General features: G+C 38.2%; 1 protein-coding gene across 1 annotated transcript in view; it reads right to left on the minus strand.

Moving 5' to 3' along the window:
• Nucleotides 1–941: 941 nt before the first annotated feature.
• nxph4 (neurexophilin 4) overlaps nucleotides 942–20,288 on the minus strand; it is a 47,113-nt gene continuing 27,766 nt past the window's right edge. The window contains exon 2 of the mRNA XM_084929476.1: nucleotides 942–2,313. Within this exon, the coding sequence (XP_084785602.1) occupies nucleotides 1,510–2,313 (804 nt within the window). The 3' untranslated portion in view covers nucleotides 942–1,509. The remainder of the gene's footprint in view (nucleotides 2,314–20,288) is intronic.

Consider the following 20,288-nt stretch of genomic DNA (forward strand, 5'->3'; position numbering starts at 1 on the left):
AAGAAGGGAAGTTCACCAACTTCTGCATTTGTCCATAGCAACTTGTGTAAGGCTCCATTTCAGTTTAAATCATCATGGCCATAAGATACTGAGGCAGAGAAGGTGAAGATTCAATTAACACTGAATATGTGTTTTCTAATGAAATTCTGTGCACCAATATTTCCGGAGGTGTGTGGACCCAAATGAATTTGAGCTGAGAGTTTGCGAAGAAAGAAGAATCAGCCTTAAATAGTTGTTCAAACTGTATTTGGTTGGTTTGCTTAAGAGAGAGGCAGGTGGGGTGATCCTTGCTTTCGGTTATAACCCCTGATCAGTTTTAATAATTACTCTTTTAGTGGCGAGCCAGTCCTACTTTATTTTCTTTTAAATTCATATTTTGAGCATAAAAAACCTTGATCAAGTAAGTATTATTAGGTAGTTAAGATCATAGCATTGGCAGCATAATATACATATAAAATAATACAATACGCCCTTTGGTTTCAGCACAACTAAAAAATGTTTACTCGGGTGTGCAATACTTTATTTGGTTGCATGATCAAACAAACATAAATCTGTCAGTCATGTTACCTTCAGTACAATAGTTATTCTTTTCCATTTCCAGGATATATGTAATTAAAAATCACATCAGATAAGGCTGCTGGATTCTATTACTGTACATATCAACTCCCTCAAAAAGTCAAACTTTATCATCTAAAGAATGTTTCACGGTTGGTTTTCATGTTAAAATTCAATCCATAACAAACTTTCCTTCGATATATTTGAGAAAATTAAAATTACATATCTTAGCTGAAAGCTGGAACATGAATTCCTAATCAGAGTAAAATGTAGCTTAATTCATAATAGTGTCCTTGCTGAGCTAGATAACATGAAAACGCTGCACAGCTTGCGCCTTGCAAATTTGCTTCAAGCTCTGAACCAAAACATTCACTCAGTAAAAGGCAGACAGTTTAAGAGATTTTAATGTGCTTTTTCATACAGTATATTGTATGCATATCCAGCATGGCATTTCTCATACATATAACTCTCTTATATCCAGGGTTTAAATGTAGAGCTGAGAGGATGATTAACAGTCAGTCTACCATAACATTACGTTTGCCATACAGCGATGGCACTGTTCGGCTGCCTCAGAGGCTTACTTTGTACTCGAAGGGCATAATACTGATTCCAGCTGTTTGTAACCAAGCCTCCAACTTCAGAAAGAAATGACACTAAGAAACAAATATCTAAAAACAATAAGTCTGCTGGGGTTGAGTACAATATTTACAGAAAACAAAAGAAAACAAAGAAAAACAGAACAAATACAAAGTTGGAAAAGACGTCAGTGGAATCAGCCACATCCTAATCATCCATAAGTCTGAATATACATGATTTAAATCCACAATTCACAGCTGTTTAGAGGCAAAAAAACTGTCCCCTGCTTTTTTTAACAGGATCAGTATGACTATCATTTCCATCATTATCATTTTACTCATCATTGTCTCTTTTATTCTCTATTTAGTCTCGTTTACTTTATCCAAAGTAAGGGTGATCGCTTTGGAAGTTGTAGTCTGGACACACTTTCTGAACCAGCTTATAATCAATGCTGAAGAAAGAGATGAAGATGCAGATCACCTTGAAAGGTTTAGCACAAAGCCAAGCAGCGTGGGACTGGGTGTGCTCTGTGAAGCAGGTCTGAGACGGATCATACAGGCAGGGTTTGGATTTCTTGGATCTGTTGGTTTTCTCGTACTCGACCCGACAGTTTAAGGTCTTTGCCTCTTTTGGATCGATGGTGGACTGCTGTGTCTCCTGGATCTGGACGTCCTGCTGGGTGTGGGGGTGCAGATGATGCTGCTGAAGGACCTCAAACTCAACCACTTTGGTTGGTGGCACGATACTGACCGACACATTCCCCAGGCTGGAGGAGTTGTGGCGAAAATAAACAGTAAAAGTCCCATTGATGTGGTCCACAATCTTCCCTGTCACCAACAGGCTGAACTTCACGGTCTTGACATTGAAGTAGAAGTCCCCCCAGCCAAAGATTTTCTTGGTCTTCATGGCTGTCTTTAGTGCAGGTTTACGCTTGGAGCGGTAGCCTGTCTGATCCATTAGCAGGGACTGGTTCCGGGCCAGCTCATAAGGGCTATAGGAACTGTACGGGGGTGGCTTGGATTTCACCGGTGTCTGATCGATCGGTGTGGAGAAGATGGTTTGGTACGGCGGCTTAACTACTCCTCCAACTGTGCCTCCGCCCATGCCGTATGGAAGAGTCTTCATCACCGCCCCCACTGGGCCCAGATCTGAGAAGTCCACTTGCCTCTCCAACCCTTGGACCTGCAGAAGAGACAGAAAGAACAATCAAATTTTACTGACAGTGTAACTGACAATGCTATTCACTTTGCCTTTTCATGTCTTCTTCTATCAGACAGACCTTTCAAAAACACAACAGCATCCATCCATCCATCCATCCATCCATCCATCCACCCATCCAGCCATCCATCCATTTAACCCAGCTCCTACTACCATAGTTCCATAACTGCAAGTTTTTAGGAATTGTAATTCATTCTTACAAATGCTACTCACTCATATCTATATTTTCATGTCTCAAACTATAATGCCAAGCTCCGCATATACCGAGAATGTTTTGAGTTTTAAGTTAGATTTAGTTTTACTGCATGTTTGACCTGCAGTGTTTGCCTAAAAACCAAAAACCTTTTATCTATTCTTTGTCAAGAACAGTATCTTGTAAAATAGGACTCCATTCATATTAGATGAGTGCCAAACAGCTGATTGATTGAGAAACTGATCAAGTGTCAGGACCCCACTAAAACATGTCAAATTGAAAATGATTTGGAGGGGATTCAGTCTGGGAAGGATAAGTATTTACAGTCTTGGAGCAGTTATTGGATTTGGTGCATTTCTCAGAGGTATTTAATATTAACTAGTGGCTGCCACATCACTCCTGTTCACTGTGCTGGCTAAATGCTACAATATAGAACTCTAAGTATGGAACCAACGGCTTGCAACTAGTCCCCGGCTGACTTCATTTTTAAAGAGGTAAAGACACAGATCAGAGGTGCTACAGTTTATTCTTTGTTCTGTCAAATGAAAACTAAATACACATAATGTGATATAATTCAAATGTGTCCAATTTCAATTTGCACTCGTTGTTAAAATTATAAATATTTCAAAGGTCACTCTTTGGTAGCATTCATGTTTACCTCCCACAAGTTTTCTTTTTCCACGAGCATCCTAGTTGTTAGATGTTGCTACGTTTCATGCCCTGAATTCAAGAGAAAAAATAGATCTATTTTTGTTAACACACTTTAATTTTGTTGTCAGTGTTGCCACAGAGAGCAAAACAACTCTACATGTAAGGTAATGGATGTGAGCCTTTGTTTGTGCAGACAGCTTTCTGCCTTTAATCCACAGCCTAGGTGGTTATTCACAGGGCTGATTGACTAGATATCTTGCTCTGCTCTCTTATATGTCTCATCAATCACATCACTGCCATGCTCCTATCCATATGCACATATGTACACACACACACACACACACACACACACACACACACACACACACACACACACACACACACACACACACACACACACACACACAGACTTTGAGCTTGAAGCTGTCATGAAGTGACAGTGCCAAGTATTACAACTATTCAGAGGGGTTACATGCGCTTCCCCTGAGGCTGCATTTGGATGGAGTTTAAAAAAAAACTATTCTCCCAGTTGATAAACAACACCAACCCAAAAAACAGAAGTACAGGATCACATCTTTGTGTCTAGTTAGGTTGGGACATTTTCTGTCTTCCTTCATTCCTATCCAATGCAGTGGGACCAGCAGCTTTATGCCTGCCTCATCTTTCATCAACCTCCGACCTAAAAACAACTACATATTGCTGCAGATGCAAAACAATAGCACTTATATAGATTCTGATATATTCCATGCTTGAGGCTGTTGTGATTTGGTGATATATATATAATTGAATTAAACTGAAATGAATTTAATTAACATGCCCGCAGAGCTGATTTTTAAGTAGATTGATTGAAGAGCAAATAAACGGTAGTGTATCGACTGCTCGAGGATGAACTTATAAAAGAAGAAAGCTTTAGATGAATGTCCAGTGACTGGGATAATGTCTAACTGCAGATTTTCAACAGACCCCAATTCCCTCTGGTGCACTGACAGCAGGCATGTGCAGAGGTCTTGCAATTTTAAGTCTGTGAATAGGTGATGTGAGCTGACTTTGGCATTGACAGGTAGAAACAAGCTACAGTTGATGGCAGAAAAACATCAGAATATGTACAGCAACAAAGCCTGTGTACAGTGCATGCAGTATGGGGACTTCCTGTGAATGCGCTGTCAGCAGTGCTGTCAGCTAACTCCATGTGTTGCCATCTGTCAGGCTAACACTCTGCTGGTGCAGTCCTAATCATTACTCAAGCTTGTGGCCCAGAGTTTAAACAAGCACAATCATCATAATCCAGAAACTTCAGCGGCAAGATCTCACCATGAACCTCAACCTAACCTTCAGGGTCAGCTGTACGAAGTTTTAAAGTGATTTTATGCTGGGGGGTCTGAGGCTGACATAAGTCCTTCTGAAGGGGGAAAAGCAACTGTACATAGTCAGCAACTTTAACAAATGTTGATCGAGTGAAAAAGATGAGTACAGAGAAAGGCCCTCTTCTTCTGTGGCATGAAAATAATAAAATGCCAACACAAACCAATAAATAGATGGACTTTTTATTAGCATGAATGTGAAATTTTTTGTGCTTGACAGTAAATCAATTTAAAGGGTGAGGATATGTTAGAATAAATATCAGATATTTTCTCTTGACATGAAATCCATAAGCTATAGACTTTTTGAAACAGCGGATGTTTGCTATAAGGTCATATCAGGCTGCCGCATTCAGGTTTGAGAAATAAACCTCCATGCTTTTCTTCCTCCTCAGTGCCTATTCAGTTAAGTTACAATGAGTCAGAAGTAACTTTGAGAGCAATAGCCAGAGGGGCACTGCTGAAGTGATGAAGAGGTGCTGAAGCTAAAAGCACACAGGTGCGCACACACAACTAAAAAGTAGTCACTCTTTCAGCTTATGATTTCGATTTGAAAGGAACTTAGAGTTGTAAGTGGTAGCCAACCCTGGTAAATTATATAGTTTGTGATTTTTTCATTGAAAAGAAGTTTTTGCAAATGTTTCAGTGGACAGACCTTGAAAATCAGCTTTTCTTCTTTAACTTTTTTGTTTTGTTTTGTCGGGAACTCACAAAATAGTTGTCAGGTCATAAGTAACTCATAAGTGAGTCCAGAGAATGGAATTATTTGCCACCTGGCAATTTTAGAACTTTGTGGGTTGACCAGGTATCAGCAAATTATGGGTTTCAATGTCAGAAAAGAAAGTGAAACTCCCACAAGAAGACAATGACCCCTAGCAGACTAGAAAATTCACCAAAAATACCTCAAGAAATGCAAGCTGAAGCTTTTGAAGTGGTCGTCAGCATCAACTGACTTAAACATGATTGAAAATCTGTGGGAAGAACTCTGTGAAAGACAGAAAAGATATCTCTTGAAACCGAGAAGATGAAAACTCCTTAAATCAAGAACTGAATGACTCTAAGCCAGTTACATATGTGTGTATCTATCTATATCTATCTATTTATATATCTATAAGTTTTGTGAATCATTCTTTGTTAAAGATTGCCAACAATTGCAATGACAACCACCACCCAATGTAAGAGTTATGCTACAGCATCCCTAAATTAACAGTATTGGTAATTACCCAAATACAACGGTAATGGTAAATCCACCACAATGCATGAGTTCTTTAATCCAAATTATATTTTTAATACTAGAATATAATTAGTGTGTTTAGCTTTGATTTTTCAAATGTACAGTTTTACAGAAAAAACAAAAAACCCCAGAAAAAAATAGTTATTGTTTGATTAAGATCCCAAATTACAGTCATTCACTTGGATTCCTGAACAGAAAAATTAGTTTTAGTGGTTGAATGTTATGCTTGATTAATTTCTGACTTCTCAGAGAGGTCCAGGCTGCCGACTCAAATTGGAGCACTGGAGCATATGACAGGTGGACTCGTAAATTTTTTAAGCACTGTATCTTATCATATATAAGCTTGTACGCATGAAAAAGTGTGGCCATCTACTAAAGAGACCGACTGCCATCCCCACAGCCCCACAGCTGGCTAAAAATGAATCTAGGTGCAGCTAGCTGGGAGAACACAAAATTGTGGATGACAGCTAGTTTTACGTTGTACTTTAAAAGAAACACATGCATCACTCGTCCACCAAAGTAGCTACATAACCCCAAGGTTGTATTTCTTATTCTCACGTTATATCTGAGCCACTGTTGTCAAGAAAAAAACAACTCCATTAACACACACAGTCAGACTTGGGGACTTTTACAGCTTTTCAGCAAACTTAACATGACTCAAAAGGAACATTTCAGTATAAACCTGACTCAAGGGTTGGTGTGAGTCCCCTCTTTTTCAGAGGGAAGCTTTTACACGCTTCAACATGGCATTAGTGTTTCCTCCAATTAGGAATGGGACTCCTGTTTGGTTGTATGCTGCAGGAAATCACAGCAGAGCACAGAATAAGTATTGTGGTGAGCTTATACATATGTATGATCCAGACAACTCAATAACAGCACAATCACAGAAAGAACAATCAGATTACAGCGCTCGGGAGATAAAGGGAGATAGTGAAGAAAATGTTATTAGTGGAGAAGTGAGATGAGGAGAGGAGAGAGTAAGAAGATCTTGTACATTTTCTAGGAATAGGGAACATTAATCATCTTTAAATTTCATTTGGAGGTTCATATGAGCAAAAAGGAACCCTTAGTTGCTGCTTCGATGGAAGGCCTCCAAACCTACCTTAAAGTCCATACAAGAATGAAATGTAGGAATTTGTTCAATGAGGAGATTATCAATGCGGCTGAGACAAAACTGACAGACAAAGCGATGAGACACATCTACAGGCAGGTAGAGAAGGCTGTAGTGAGGGAAAGAAAGCCTATGTGATGAGAGGCTTCACACTACCCTATTAAATAAGGTCAGATGAGCTCTACAATTGACTGCTTAAACCTGTTATATTACATGTCACCACAATTAAGATCTCTTTTCATCATTAAGGAAGCTTTAGATCAATGCCAGCACTTCTCCCTCTGCTCCCTCTTTCTTTTGCACTCTCTGTCTATCGGTTATCTGATCCTCCGTCTGCAGTTTGCTCACTCTCACATTCATCCATAACTTCCACACCTTCCTGATAGCAAGAGTATTCAGAGGAAATGAACCATGCTCCCCGGCTCCTCAGCCCACACCCGACTCCCTCTCCTGCCTCCCGCTCTCCCATTCTTCCCCCCGAGGACAGATGTGAAGATGAGAGCTGCTTGTCTCTGAGCTCTCTCCCAGGCTTGTTCCTTTGTTTAATTGGAGTTTTATTGGTGACAATCAATTCATTTCTATCTGCGCTCCAGGCTGCATTGATCTGCTGTCACACAGGAGAGTCAAATGTACAGTTCCCCTCCCACAGCACTACAAACCACAGGCTCTGATGCCAGCTACTGATTGTTTTTTCTTAACTTTCTGTTTCAAGTGCCTTTGCGATTAAAAGTAGTTATCTCATTTTTCTTCAAGAAGACTTGGAAAAGCTGCAAAATGTTAACTGAGGACAATATGATGTAAAGCTGAATGCAGATCTTTTTTTTTTTTTACTTTTTAAGTTCCTATTTATCCTAAATGCACCTTCACCATTTCTGAAAAAGGCAAATGCCATCAATCTGTGCTTGTGGAAAGCGAAGGATCTCGCAGTAAAAAAAGTTCTCTTTTTGTAGTTTCGAACTTCAAAGATGAAATTTGTAGACATTTCTGTTCATCCACCACTGCATTCTGAAATATGCCGGAAAACCCTGAAATGGTAAGGCCTTTCATATCTCAGATGACCCTCACATCTTTGAAACAGTTCAAGCAAAAGGAAATCTGAGTGTCAGAGTCCTGTTTAGGAAAATCTCAACAGATTATAAGCTGTTACATTAGTTTGGTTCGCTTCATCATAGCTGATGTATGTACACCTTCATCTGAAGAAGGCTGTGCCTTTAAAATGAAGGGCGGTATTTGAACTTTCCCGTTTTACTGTGCTAATGCATTTAACAGTAACAAGTCCAAAGTGATCAGAGCATGCATTCTCCCAGCACCCCTGCCATTTTGTTTTCCTCCTTGCTGCGTTGCAAAGCGAGGTGAGAAAATAGCTCAGAGGTTGCAGTACTTAACAAAACAGTCGTATCGCCGCTCTCATAACTCTGAATCAGCTGAACCAAACACAGTGATGGATGGTGACAGTATCTTAGCACAAATTCTTTAGGAAGTCAAGACACACCTGAACACACAGCACAACTAAATGGAAGATGATGTGTGTGTTCTTAGCTGATAAATCTGTACAATAATGACAAAAGCAGTTTAAATACTGGAGAAGAGTTTTGTACTCAGTTGATGTGATTTAATAATATTTATTTTTTAATATAGGCAACCTAAGAAATACACCTGCCTGATGCATGTATGATGTTATTTCATACAGCAGTGCATATAAAAAGGCAGATTCACAAGCGTAACTTGTTTGTGCTTGTGTGATTCAACGATTACTTTAAGGTGCTTTCTCCACATAAAGAGCTATTCTTTGATTAAATTTGAAAGTTTTTGTGACTGACGGAGTAATTAAATGTCACTGACAAAACATAGGATATAACAAACTGATTTTGGACATTACTGACTGGATGACTGGATCCTTCACTTCAACTACGCCTCCTCAGAATTATCCAGTTACTGTGATGTTTTTTTTAGTGATAGATAATAATCAAAAAACACAAATCAAAAACTGATGTGGAAAAATCCCCTCAAGGGATGTCACAATATACTGATAGTTTATGATGTTTTTGAGTGAAATGTTCTCAGCACATATGATAACATCACACATTGCAGTGTTGTGCTTTTGTCATGCATCTGAATATTTATGAATATTAACTCAGACTTTTAATAGATTTTTTTCAAAAAAAAAAAAAAGTAAAAAAGGTTACACATGAATTCGAGTAATAACATTATTGCAACTTTTTCGGATAAAAAAAAAATCACAAAAATGTGATGAATTCTTTTGTGCAGGTCAACTTATGTAACTGCATCTTTTCGTCCTTATTCACAGCTTGTGTTATTTTTCAGGTCATATTTGTAGCATTATTATGCCTTATTTTATAAACCAGTCTGTGGTGCAGTGTTAGATGTTGCTGCTTCTAGTAAAAGGAGCAAGATGTGGAGTCTGGGGCATTTGCAGTGCATTGAAATGACATAAAAGATGCCTGCCGGAAGACAGGAATTATAATTTGCATCTGTTATGAATATGATGCTTAGAAATATAAGATGTGGATAAAAAGAAACATCTCTGAGAACGGATGGAAGTTTGATGACAGAGTAGTAATTGAGCTACGTGTAGACTGAGAATAAAATGAAGGTGAACTGAACATATCTGATGGTGGTAGTGTGGTACTGTAGCTCAGACGTGCTCAGTTTTTAACAGCAGTCACGCTGCACTGTTTTAACAATAATCATACTACAAAAAAAGAAACTTTTTAACTTTTAGCCTCCCACTCCCTGCCCCCCCCCCTCCAAAAAAAATGAGAGAGCTGAAAATGACATTTAATTACAAAAAGCAAAATAAAGCCAGGAGGAAAAAAGATAAACCAGTAGGGGAAAAATGGAGCGAGAGACTGTTGAGAGAGAGAGAGAGACAGAGAGGAAGAGGGGGGAAGAAGAGGGGGAAAAAAGCAGTAAAAGCGATTTTGCAGTCCACTGGTGTCGTTGGATTATCATGAAAATGAAAGCTACTGAGTCAGGGAGTATCAGGGAGCAAGGAAATGGAGCTGAGACAGATAACACAGCAAGGGAGAAAAAGAAAAAGAATAAGAGAATGAGTGTAGAGAAAGCAGAGAGGTCTGTAAGACAATATGAGGCGAAAGTGCAAAGAGAGAAAAGGTAAAAAGACAATATATATACGACACAGAGTGAGATTATGAGTGCAATAAGACAAAAATGAGAAACACTTCACCCCATAGAGAATAATCAGAGGTTTCTTGAGAAGTAATATCTGTAATATTGTTTCAAGAAGACCAGCTCAGTTCTGAAAAAAACTGAAGAAGAAATAAAGTATTTTTCCATATTTCAGACTAAATTTAATAAGCGTTTTAGTTCATCATCAGCTTTAAAGAATCTGTATTTTTTAGTGTGTAGAAAATAAGGTAAATAAAAACAAGGTTTAGTTTCAAGGAAGAAAGAAAGAGATGCTACTCTACCATTTGATGTCTATATTAGAGGATTTATGAGGGTATTGAATGCTGGCTTAAGTGTAATATGCCGACAATATTGCAAAATATTGCAGATGTGCTGAAATTAGACTAAGGGGGAAATGTAGAAAACTACAATGTCTCACAGTTATGGGAATTTCAGGTTTCTTTTATTGTCTTGGCACAACAAGTCAACTTTAGAACTTCCAACTGTTGTATATTGAGGCATATTTTTTACACTGGGATTTATATTTAATTAATTAACATTTTAATTTAACCAAGTCGGCCAGCGTGAGTGGGGGTTCAATTGCTGGAAAAACTGGCCAGTGATTTTCTTTTCACCAAGCAAGCAGAAGATCTACAACAAAAACCCAGCAGTGAAAGAAAGGTCATTAGAGGTCAGGGCAGCTTGTTAGACAACACATTCATGTGTCTGTATGTACTTTTCTTTACAAAAAAAAGCATAAAACCAAACAGAGAAAATAAAAAAAATATAAACAGAACATCAAATATCTTGCAGTGGACCCATCATGTACAAATATGTGCATGTATTCAAACAAATGAAACATTTTTTGGAAAGAAATTGCTGTATTTTTTGTTTTTGAAGACTGAGATTACAAGGCCAAACATATTCTCATATTTTTGCAGTAAATAAGAGGCTCCATTTGGCTTACGATCCTTTTGACTATTACTCGTTCAACACAGTTAAACATTATACCTGCAACAGCAAAGCCTCACCTGAAGCTTCTTTATTTGCATCATAATCTAAATCCACCTGTCACTCTTATCTGTGTATTCCAAAGATAAATATTGCTATCCAGTGATTTATAAATTCAGCAAGGCCGGCTACAACGACAAACTGAAATAATTATGTTCTTCTTACATTTGGAACGACATACCTCTTGTATAGCACATGGGACTAAAAATAGCCTTTGCAACCACAGAGATTACCACATTAAATAAACAACGTTGCTCTTGTTAACACAGTCTTTTGCAAAACGCAGCGGAATTATGGTTCTATATTAAATCAGGAGACTCCACAGTGACTGGCTAAGTATCAGCCACTGCCAAATAAACATACAATGCTAACAAAACACTGGGCATCGCTGCCAGCATTGTATGTAAGTGCTTTCATTCAAGTATGTTTAAGCAGTGCTGCTACAGCCAAATCGGTTTTAGTTGTTTTTCAGTTGCATTTAATCTTACATCACATAACTACTCCCACAGGAAACAGAATCTATGTGCTGCTGCAGACCTCCAGAAAACCTTTGTTTTATTTATTACCCCCGCCAAGGAGGTTATGTTTCTGGTAGCGTTTGTGTGCGTTCCTGCGTGCCTGTCAATCTGTCTGTAAACACAATAGCTCAAAAAGTTTTGAATGAATTCTGATAAAACTTTGTAGGGGTGTAGAGTTGCGTTAACAATGTTAACAATCTACCAAAATTTGACTTACATCCACCAAGGTCTTAAAGGTCAACTTAATGATTTAGAATAATCCTTTAATTGTGCCACAAGGGGAAATTTGGGTGTACAAGCAGCAAGAAAGACACGTATACAAACAAACAGTACACAAGACACACAACAGAAACCTACGCAATTTTTACATATTTACATCAAGGACAATTATTGGTTGAAAACAAAAAGTCTTACAACTTAGAATCATGATTGTTTCAAGTGTAGTGTGTATTGTTAGGATATAGAAAGTAGATTTCACATCACAGCAAATATGACCTCTGACCTCTCCTTCAAGGTCGATAGATTGACCTGAAGGTACAAGTGATAATAATGCTATATAGAACTATTTAAAACTATGTATGGGATCCTAAATATCACATTACTTTGTCCTGCTCGCCTCTTCTTTAAGGTCGAATAAGGTCAAACTTTCATAAAATGTCTTTCATCCTTAAAACTATGTTTAAAATTCTACTGCCTTTGTTTGTCTTGGCAACATTTAGGAAATGATTTCGGTACATTCAGGCATATAGCAATTCTAAATGTCCCATTATAGTTTGCATCCAAATATCATGTTACATTTGACCTCTGCTCTCGCTTTTACATTTTACACCTGCCTCTCTTTTAAGTTAACCCAAAAAATGCATTCTTTTTTACCACACTATAAACTTCTTAAAGTACATTTAAAAAGAAGAAAGAAAACAAATTGAATCTGTACAAAATACGATACTGCTCCCTTAAGCGTAAACACTGCCCAGGGAGTGAGTTGCCTTGGCAGAGCTTTGTGCTCTCGGAGTGGTTTGTGGTTTGTGGTTTAGTTAAGATTAGCTAATACAACTATAATATTACAATTTTTGTGGATACGTAAATTACTTTCAAGTACTCAGAAACTCAGAAAATCATCCACATATATAATTACAAACATGAAAAACTAAAAAGTAACCAGGGGTCTGTAAAGGAGGAGTTAGGAAAATAAAAGTTAAAAGTTTGAAAAACTCAGAGGCAACTTCAGAAAAAGATGTAAAATGCATCAGCAAATTGTGAATTGTGAAGCTCATTTTAATGATGCTATCTGCTAATATTAGACAATATGAAGAATAAGAATAAAAACAAAATCAGCAACTGTCCTGTTCGTTCTATGCACTAATGTCTTATCTCTGTGGTCTTCCTCTTCACCTCCTGCTTGGAAGTTTGTTATTAAGCCAGTAAGGTATAGGTAAGTCAAATTTTATTTATATAGCACCTTTCATAATAAATATCACAAAGTACATCACAACAAAAATGGCAAGAAATAACAAAATTCAAGATCTTTTGTCTGATATATCCACTAACCTTACACCTCAGAAAGGTCAGGAACTTTCCTGAACAAAAGATAACTAATTGTACTTTTCTTAACTTCACTATATGTCCAAACCATGTCAACCTTGTCTCTCTAACTTATTCTCCAAAACGTGTGACCTGAGCTGTCCTGCTGATGCACTCATTTTTAATCCTGTTCCTCCTGGGCAATCCCAGTGAAGACCTTTACATCTTCAACTCTGCCACCTTCAACTCGACCTGCTGTGCAAGCAGCAGAAACATTTCAAAAACTTTTGTTTAACTTATCATTTTTATCTTACATCCAAGTAGCAAAAGTTTAAGATGAATGCTGTGTCTCAAGTCCACACTTAGTACTTTTTGAGTGCACAAGTGGATTCATAGGGAAAAACCTGCGGCTAAATGAAGCTCATTGGATGGTGTACTCATAATGGTAAAAACAAACAAACAAACTGCCATTTCTTACCATCTATGGTTGTCATCTTGGCTACAGAGAGGAAGCAGAGAGGCCACCAAACAATTTCCAGACAGTAAGAGAAGAATTCACTCTTGATTCCTATGATAGCTAGCGTGCTAACTGACAGTGGCAGTTAGCATTAAGCATACATGTATGGGCTCAAAATGTGGTCATAAATATTTTGTACTTGTAAAAAGAATTTGTGTGTGCATAAAAAAGATTTGTATGTGTAAAAAAGATTTGTGTGTGTGTAAAAAAGATTTGTGTGTGGACTTAGAAAAAAAACCCCTGCAAGTTACAAGTACGAATTTTGACCCTATTTTTCTTCCTTTCATCTGATTGGTCAATGTCATGTCAATCACAAATGTAACAATCCAATCAGAGAACAGATGGGTTTGGCTGTTGGAGGGGCGCTTTTTTTGAACTGCAGGTCTTTGAAGGGAATAAATGCCCTTTTACATGCCAACCCAGCGTTTTCCTTCATCACCACGAAGGAAAACAGTCTGTGGTCGTCCGAGTTTGGTGATTTTTGTGTCACAGGTCTACGTGTTTAATATAGGGACTTCCACAGCCTTTTCAACAGCGCTGCGGACCGCGGGGTGGGGGCGGGCAGTGTTTTGGAAATGACAGTCTTCATTACAAAGCTTTCTTCGTTATGAATTAGCATACATGTTTTTATTGAACATTTGAAGAACCAGCAAAAAAAACAGAAACTCTTGTAGAGGACATAAAGTCAGAGATAGAAAAGACAAGGAGCAGGTGCATCTAGTACAGGTAGAGCTGCTGCAAAAACCCACAGAGCCCAGCAGCCAGCGCAACAAATTCTGGATCCTTTGCTTTTAGTTAGCAGTTAGCATTAGCAGCACATCCTGCGTCTGATGTGAAAGGACTTTTATGCTGCGCACTGTGACTCACAGCAATGGTCCTGGGTCAGCCCTGACTTTGTGTTAAACTAATCCTAAAGTAATAATGGTATTTCTAACCACTGATATACCACAACTTTTTCCTTTCAACAGCTACTGAAAGTTAGGGGACCTAGCTGCTATCGGATATTTATATAGAGATCCTCCAGCTTCAAACTGTATCACCCTTCAAGGACCTGCAGTTCAAAAAAGCGCCCCTCCGACAGCCAAACCCATCTGTTCTCTGATTGGATTGTTACATTTGTGATTGACATGACATTGACCAATCAGATGAAAGGAAGAAAAATAGGGTCAAAATTCGTACTTGTAACTTGCAGGGGTTTTTTTTCTAAGTCCACACACAAATCTTTTTTACGCACACACAAATCTTTTTTACACATACAAATCTTTTTTACGCACACACAAATTCTTTTTACACATACAAATCTTTTTTACGCACACGCAAATCTTTTTTACACATACAAATCTTTTTTACACATACAAATCTTTTTTACAAGTACAAAATATTTATGACCACATTTTGAGCCCATACACATGCTACATACAGAATGTTGTAGCACTGTTTTTTAAACTTTTTCTTTTTTAATCTTATGTGTTAAAATAGTCATCATCACCGCAGAAGGACTTAGCACGGTGTGGTCCGAGGATTGACAAGTCAGAGCAATGCTCACGGTCAAATCTCCATTTCATCTTGCTGTGTTCAATTTTTGGCAGCACGAACATGTCAAAAAGCATTTAGCGCACTATGGGAAACGTCCAAATAGAGAGACTAGCAAGTTCAAACAACTACCAAATCTTTTTAAGAAAAGAGTAAAAAGATTTGGTGAAATTTTACTCTAACTTGAAGGGATTTGAAAGCATTACAACTGTATTATTATTTATTATTAATAAAATTAATTTGATTTGCTTCAAAGGGCAGTTTATATGTTTTAATGTGCAGTTTTCCTTTTATTATTGGAGAAGAAGTAGAATTAAAAATATTGGAAGTATTGAACAAAAAGAAATATCAGCTGTGGTTAGTTCTTTCTACACAGTCTGTTGGACAATGATGACGAATTTTGGTGAGGTTAAGGTCACTCATTGTGTTTAAACCTTCCTTGGTCAATGTGGAACAAGTATTACTATAAATATTGTCACTGCATAAGAATTGTTACAAAACAACTAAAATATAGATTAGTTAGAAAAGACCTAAGACAGCAAAAACAAACTTTACTGGACAAAGATAACTAATTGTGATTTCTTAAAATCTTTCCTTTTTGCAATTTACCACAAGCTTACAATACCTTTAAGACTAACTTACAAAACAGGATGCTGAAAACACTGCTAATGTCCCATTTGTTGCATTCAGTATATTTACAGTATTGCTCTACGAAGTTTACCAAAAGTTAAAATGCAGGAAGATGACACAAAACACGATTTATCTATGAAGCCATTAGAAAGCTTCCCACTGAAGGGCCAGACTTCAGGAGTCATATTTGTCCACTTTTGTTCCCTCTATCTTACTAATCACATCAGATCAACATTCTGAAGTGTTTTTGTCTGGCTTGCTGGGTGGGCACACTCCCTTCATGTCTCCACTGATGCAACCGCACCACCTGATCAATCACCCAAAGCAGGTCTTTGGGGACACATCTTAAAGGAAGCGGGGGACAGAAGAGCAGGGTGTCATCAGCAGAGAAGGGGTGTCTTGTTTGCATGCAAGATGCTGGGTAATGCATCAAAAGATGACAGCTTCCCCATTCTTCCTTAAATAAGAATGGTGAGACTCTTGCTGGCTGTGGTTTAACTTTAATCATTCATCTAAATAACTGTTGCAGAAGTCTGCTGCAGGAGGGGCTGCATTGCCAAGCAGGCTGCCATGGGCGTGGAGAATATGAGAACTGACGTTGTACTCCTGGATTTCTCATTTGTAAATGTGTAAACATATATTTGACTCAGATTGGAAAAGCACTAAAGTTCCCTCCCACCCACGCTCTTCCCCTCCCTTGCAGATTTATGTATTGGAAGAGTTTGAAATTCATCGAGATTAGGTTCGGAGGAGGGCTCTGTCGCAACGAGCGACGTGTTGAGCAGCTAAGTGACAGTGATTGATGCCCTCTGTGTTTCACAACTTATCAAGCGCATATACACACACTCTCTGCAAACAGATAAACAGCAAAAACACCGGAGATAAATAAAGAATCAAACGAACACAGGGGACTGGCAAAGAAAAAAAAAAAAAAAAACTTATCTGCATAATGAATAGACGAGATGGAGGAAAACAGGGAGAAGAGCGGCAGAGATTCCCAGCGGGTGAAACTGAGCTTGGGAGATGTCAGTTGGGAAGGGGTACAGGGACACATGGGCTTGTGACGACTCCGACAAGTCACCCAGGCGGCAAAATAAAGCCCGGCTTCCTCAGATTTGTTTCCAATGCTCATCAGTAGGAGAGCTGGATGACGGATGGACTGGCACTGGGCGCAACGCGAGCGTGTCAAAGTTACTCACCATAATAAAGACCTGCTCTTTTTCCTTTCCATTCGCCTTCCCTTTTTTTCTCCCCTCAATCCCTTTGCAGTCCTGCTGCCTACAACCAATTTCATTTCATTTTAAGCTGCCTTCATTTGTGTCTTATGCTTGTTCTATGTGCTTTTCCACTAATTTGCAGCATTTAGGGTATTGAAGTTGGTACATTTTCATGGTTGCTAATAAATATAATGCCACAATCATTTCCTCCCTTCTTTTGTTCTTTATTCTTTTTTATCCATTACCTTCTTCCTGCTTCCTTTCTTTCATTTATACCTGGATGGATCTTAATTTCTGTTATGCCATCTTTCTGCTATCTACAGTTTCATTTTTTGGTTGTTTTTCTATCTGAAAAAAATTCCTTTGTTGCCTCAATATTTAAAGAAAATCATAAAATTAAAATTTCTTTAGCGTATGTCTCTAGTTTTGATTTGATTCTTTAGTTTCTAGTTTTTTCTTTAGTTCCTTTAGTCATTTTATCTTTGATTCAAACCTTGTTCATGTCACCGTTTGCCTTGTTTTACCACCAGCCCACAGTCCTCTCATATTCCTTGATTTCCTTTTTTCCTTATCCTTACACTGCTGCTTTCCTTCTTTGACAGTTCATCCTTCATTCATTTACATCCATCTATGATGAGATTATGAAAGTCTTCTGGTACTGTACTTTATTTTTACTTTTGTTCCACTTCTATCCTTAATGTTTTCCTTGCCACTTTTTTTGCCCTCACTTTCTTCTTTTTCCTCATCACACCCTCTATCTTTTCATCCAATCACTGATCATTAAGCTCATGATCAGATCTGTGAATTATCCTTAATTTCCTTAAGCTCTCGCCTTTTTTCCATCCATTCATTCCTCCTAAAGTTCCTCATTCCATTCTCCATAACTGCTTTTTTCCCCAATACATTTCCACTTATCATCCACTAAACATGAACACAATCCTTGCTCAGTTCCATCCTTCCATCCTCCTCCTTTTCTTTTTCTCATCCCTCAATTTGAACATTACCTTTTGACTCAAAATGGTGAGCAATGAATGTACTGCTAAAGATCACTCGACCTAAAGTATATTTAAAGTATTGAATAAAACAAACATATTACAAAATATGATGGAAATTCTTTCTGTGATTTGAACAGATGTTAAATTACAGCATGGATTCATAATCATAAAACCATGCTCAACATGACGATTTCTACGGATTCTGTTACAAAATGACAGCAACAGAAGGAGCTGCTGATAAAAAAATACTTCATGTTAAAAAAAGGAGCTACAGTCCTTTTCAAACATTGTGCATAAGTGCAAATAACTACTACAGGAGTTTGAGCGATAAAAATAAATAAATCAAATAAACAAAACAAAGGTTTATCGAACAGACCATTTTACTCAGCTGGAATAGATTTGCAAGTCAAACAACTACCAAAGCAGTTTGTTAAATTAACAAAACTGAATCAACCAAGCAAAGATGATGGTTTACACAACATGGAAGATCTGATTCAGATACCATTTGGTCATGTTTATTTTTTAACAAAAAAAAAAAGAAGTTAAATAAATATGGCAGTCTCTTAATTAACAACAAGGTAAATTTCACAATATTCCAATTTCTTTAATTTTTTTTTACCTTGATCTCTTTTCCTTTTATTCCAGCACCTCCTGCTTTCAGACATCTACACCCCATGGCGAGAACACAGCTAACTATTGATCTATTGATCCATTTAACTTAATTACTTCCACTCTTTCTCCATAAATCTGTCCTTTCTTCTCTCCTATGTTTCCTCACACTTCGATTCTTTTATCCTCTATTCTTTCACACTTCTGAGACCCATTTCCGAACTGCTGGCAAAAGGGAATACTAATACATATCTGGACCTTCCCTGGTGTGAAGGATGCTCTCCATGCATTTGGGACCTAAGCTGAGTGGGGACGAGTGGGGCCAAAGCTCAGACCTGTGGGGGGATACATGACTCTCGGGCTTGGGGCAGACTCTCTTCACCAAGGGTGATGGCAGACTTAATTGGAGAGAAAACAGTGGGAGGTGCCAGTGAATAAAACTCCTCAGAAACGCTGCCGGTGACATCCCTTGTTCACTTGAAGGTTAAGCACACACAGACACACACACACACACACACACACACACACACACACACACACACACACACACACACACACACACCTGCGTCTGAGCCTGAAGTGACAAGGATCCTGTAGCATTATTAGCACAAAGAGTGCAAAGGTAGTTCAAATATGATTGTGAATATAAAGAACTAAAAAAACTCCCATATCAGAAAAGATAATTAAACATACGATCCAGCACATCCTTATACTATCACACAATGTACACGAGTTTTTTCCTTAGTTGCCTTTTAGATGCCTTTGCCAGCGTATAAATCACCCAGCTTCAAGGACGTAGCATTGGGACCCCTAACTGGGATCTTTCACATCTACCATCTGGATGCAGAAAACCAGAGTGCTGACCAGCGGCCCTGCTCTCATTCTGTTCCTCAGGAAGAGATGGGGGGTGGGTGTACACTGTAGCTAGAAACCTAATCAATCCAACAACTGCTCATATAAAATCCTTTCTAAAGATGAAGAGAAGTAGAATTGTGCAGTAATGATATTTTGAGAGCGAATGAGAAAGAGAGAGACAGGGGCCAGAACAGAAAAAAAAGAAAGAAAACCTGTCAGTGTCTGCTCATCCAGAACTGTCCGAAGCATTCGTTCACACGCTCCCTTTTTTTCTCCCCCTCTTTGCTCGCCCTCCTCCAGAAACCCCGGTCTTCCATCATTCAAGTTAGTTTCACACTCTGAGGCTCAATATCAAAGTAGATATGAAGCAGAGAAACACAGGATTGTCTTTCCACAGACAATTGTGTCCACTGCGTTTATTTGTGTCATGGTATCCAATGGTGTAAGTAGGCCTATATGTGAGCCACCTGTCTGCTGTCTTTCCATCAGGCTGAAAATAACTGAGCTCCTCCCACCCCCCAACATAAGACAGTCACTAGGGAGTATCTGTCAGTCAACACACGCGTCAAAGCTATTATCAGTTAGGGTTGCACTAATGACACTGTCTCTAGTTACAAAACAATACCAATACCTGAGGTTTGGTTATATGTAGCATTAAAAATATTAACTGACTCTGAAGAAGAGACTGGGAATCATTTTTTCTATGTGTGTAAGCTAAACCACACTTAAGTTAAACATTCTTTTCCAAACTTTGCAAAATAAAAATGTAACAAATGAAAATAATTTTGCAACGTGATCAATACGGTGACCATAAATATTACCCATTCTCCGGCTCG

The sequence above is a fragment of the Perissodus microlepis genome, chromosome 5, assembly GCF_051167445.1.
Source record: "Perissodus microlepis isolate ML-2025 ecotype Zambia chromosome 5, ASM5116744v1, whole genome shotgun sequence".
Lineage (NCBI taxonomy): Eukaryota > Metazoa > Chordata > Actinopteri > Cichliformes > Cichlidae > Perissodus > Perissodus microlepis.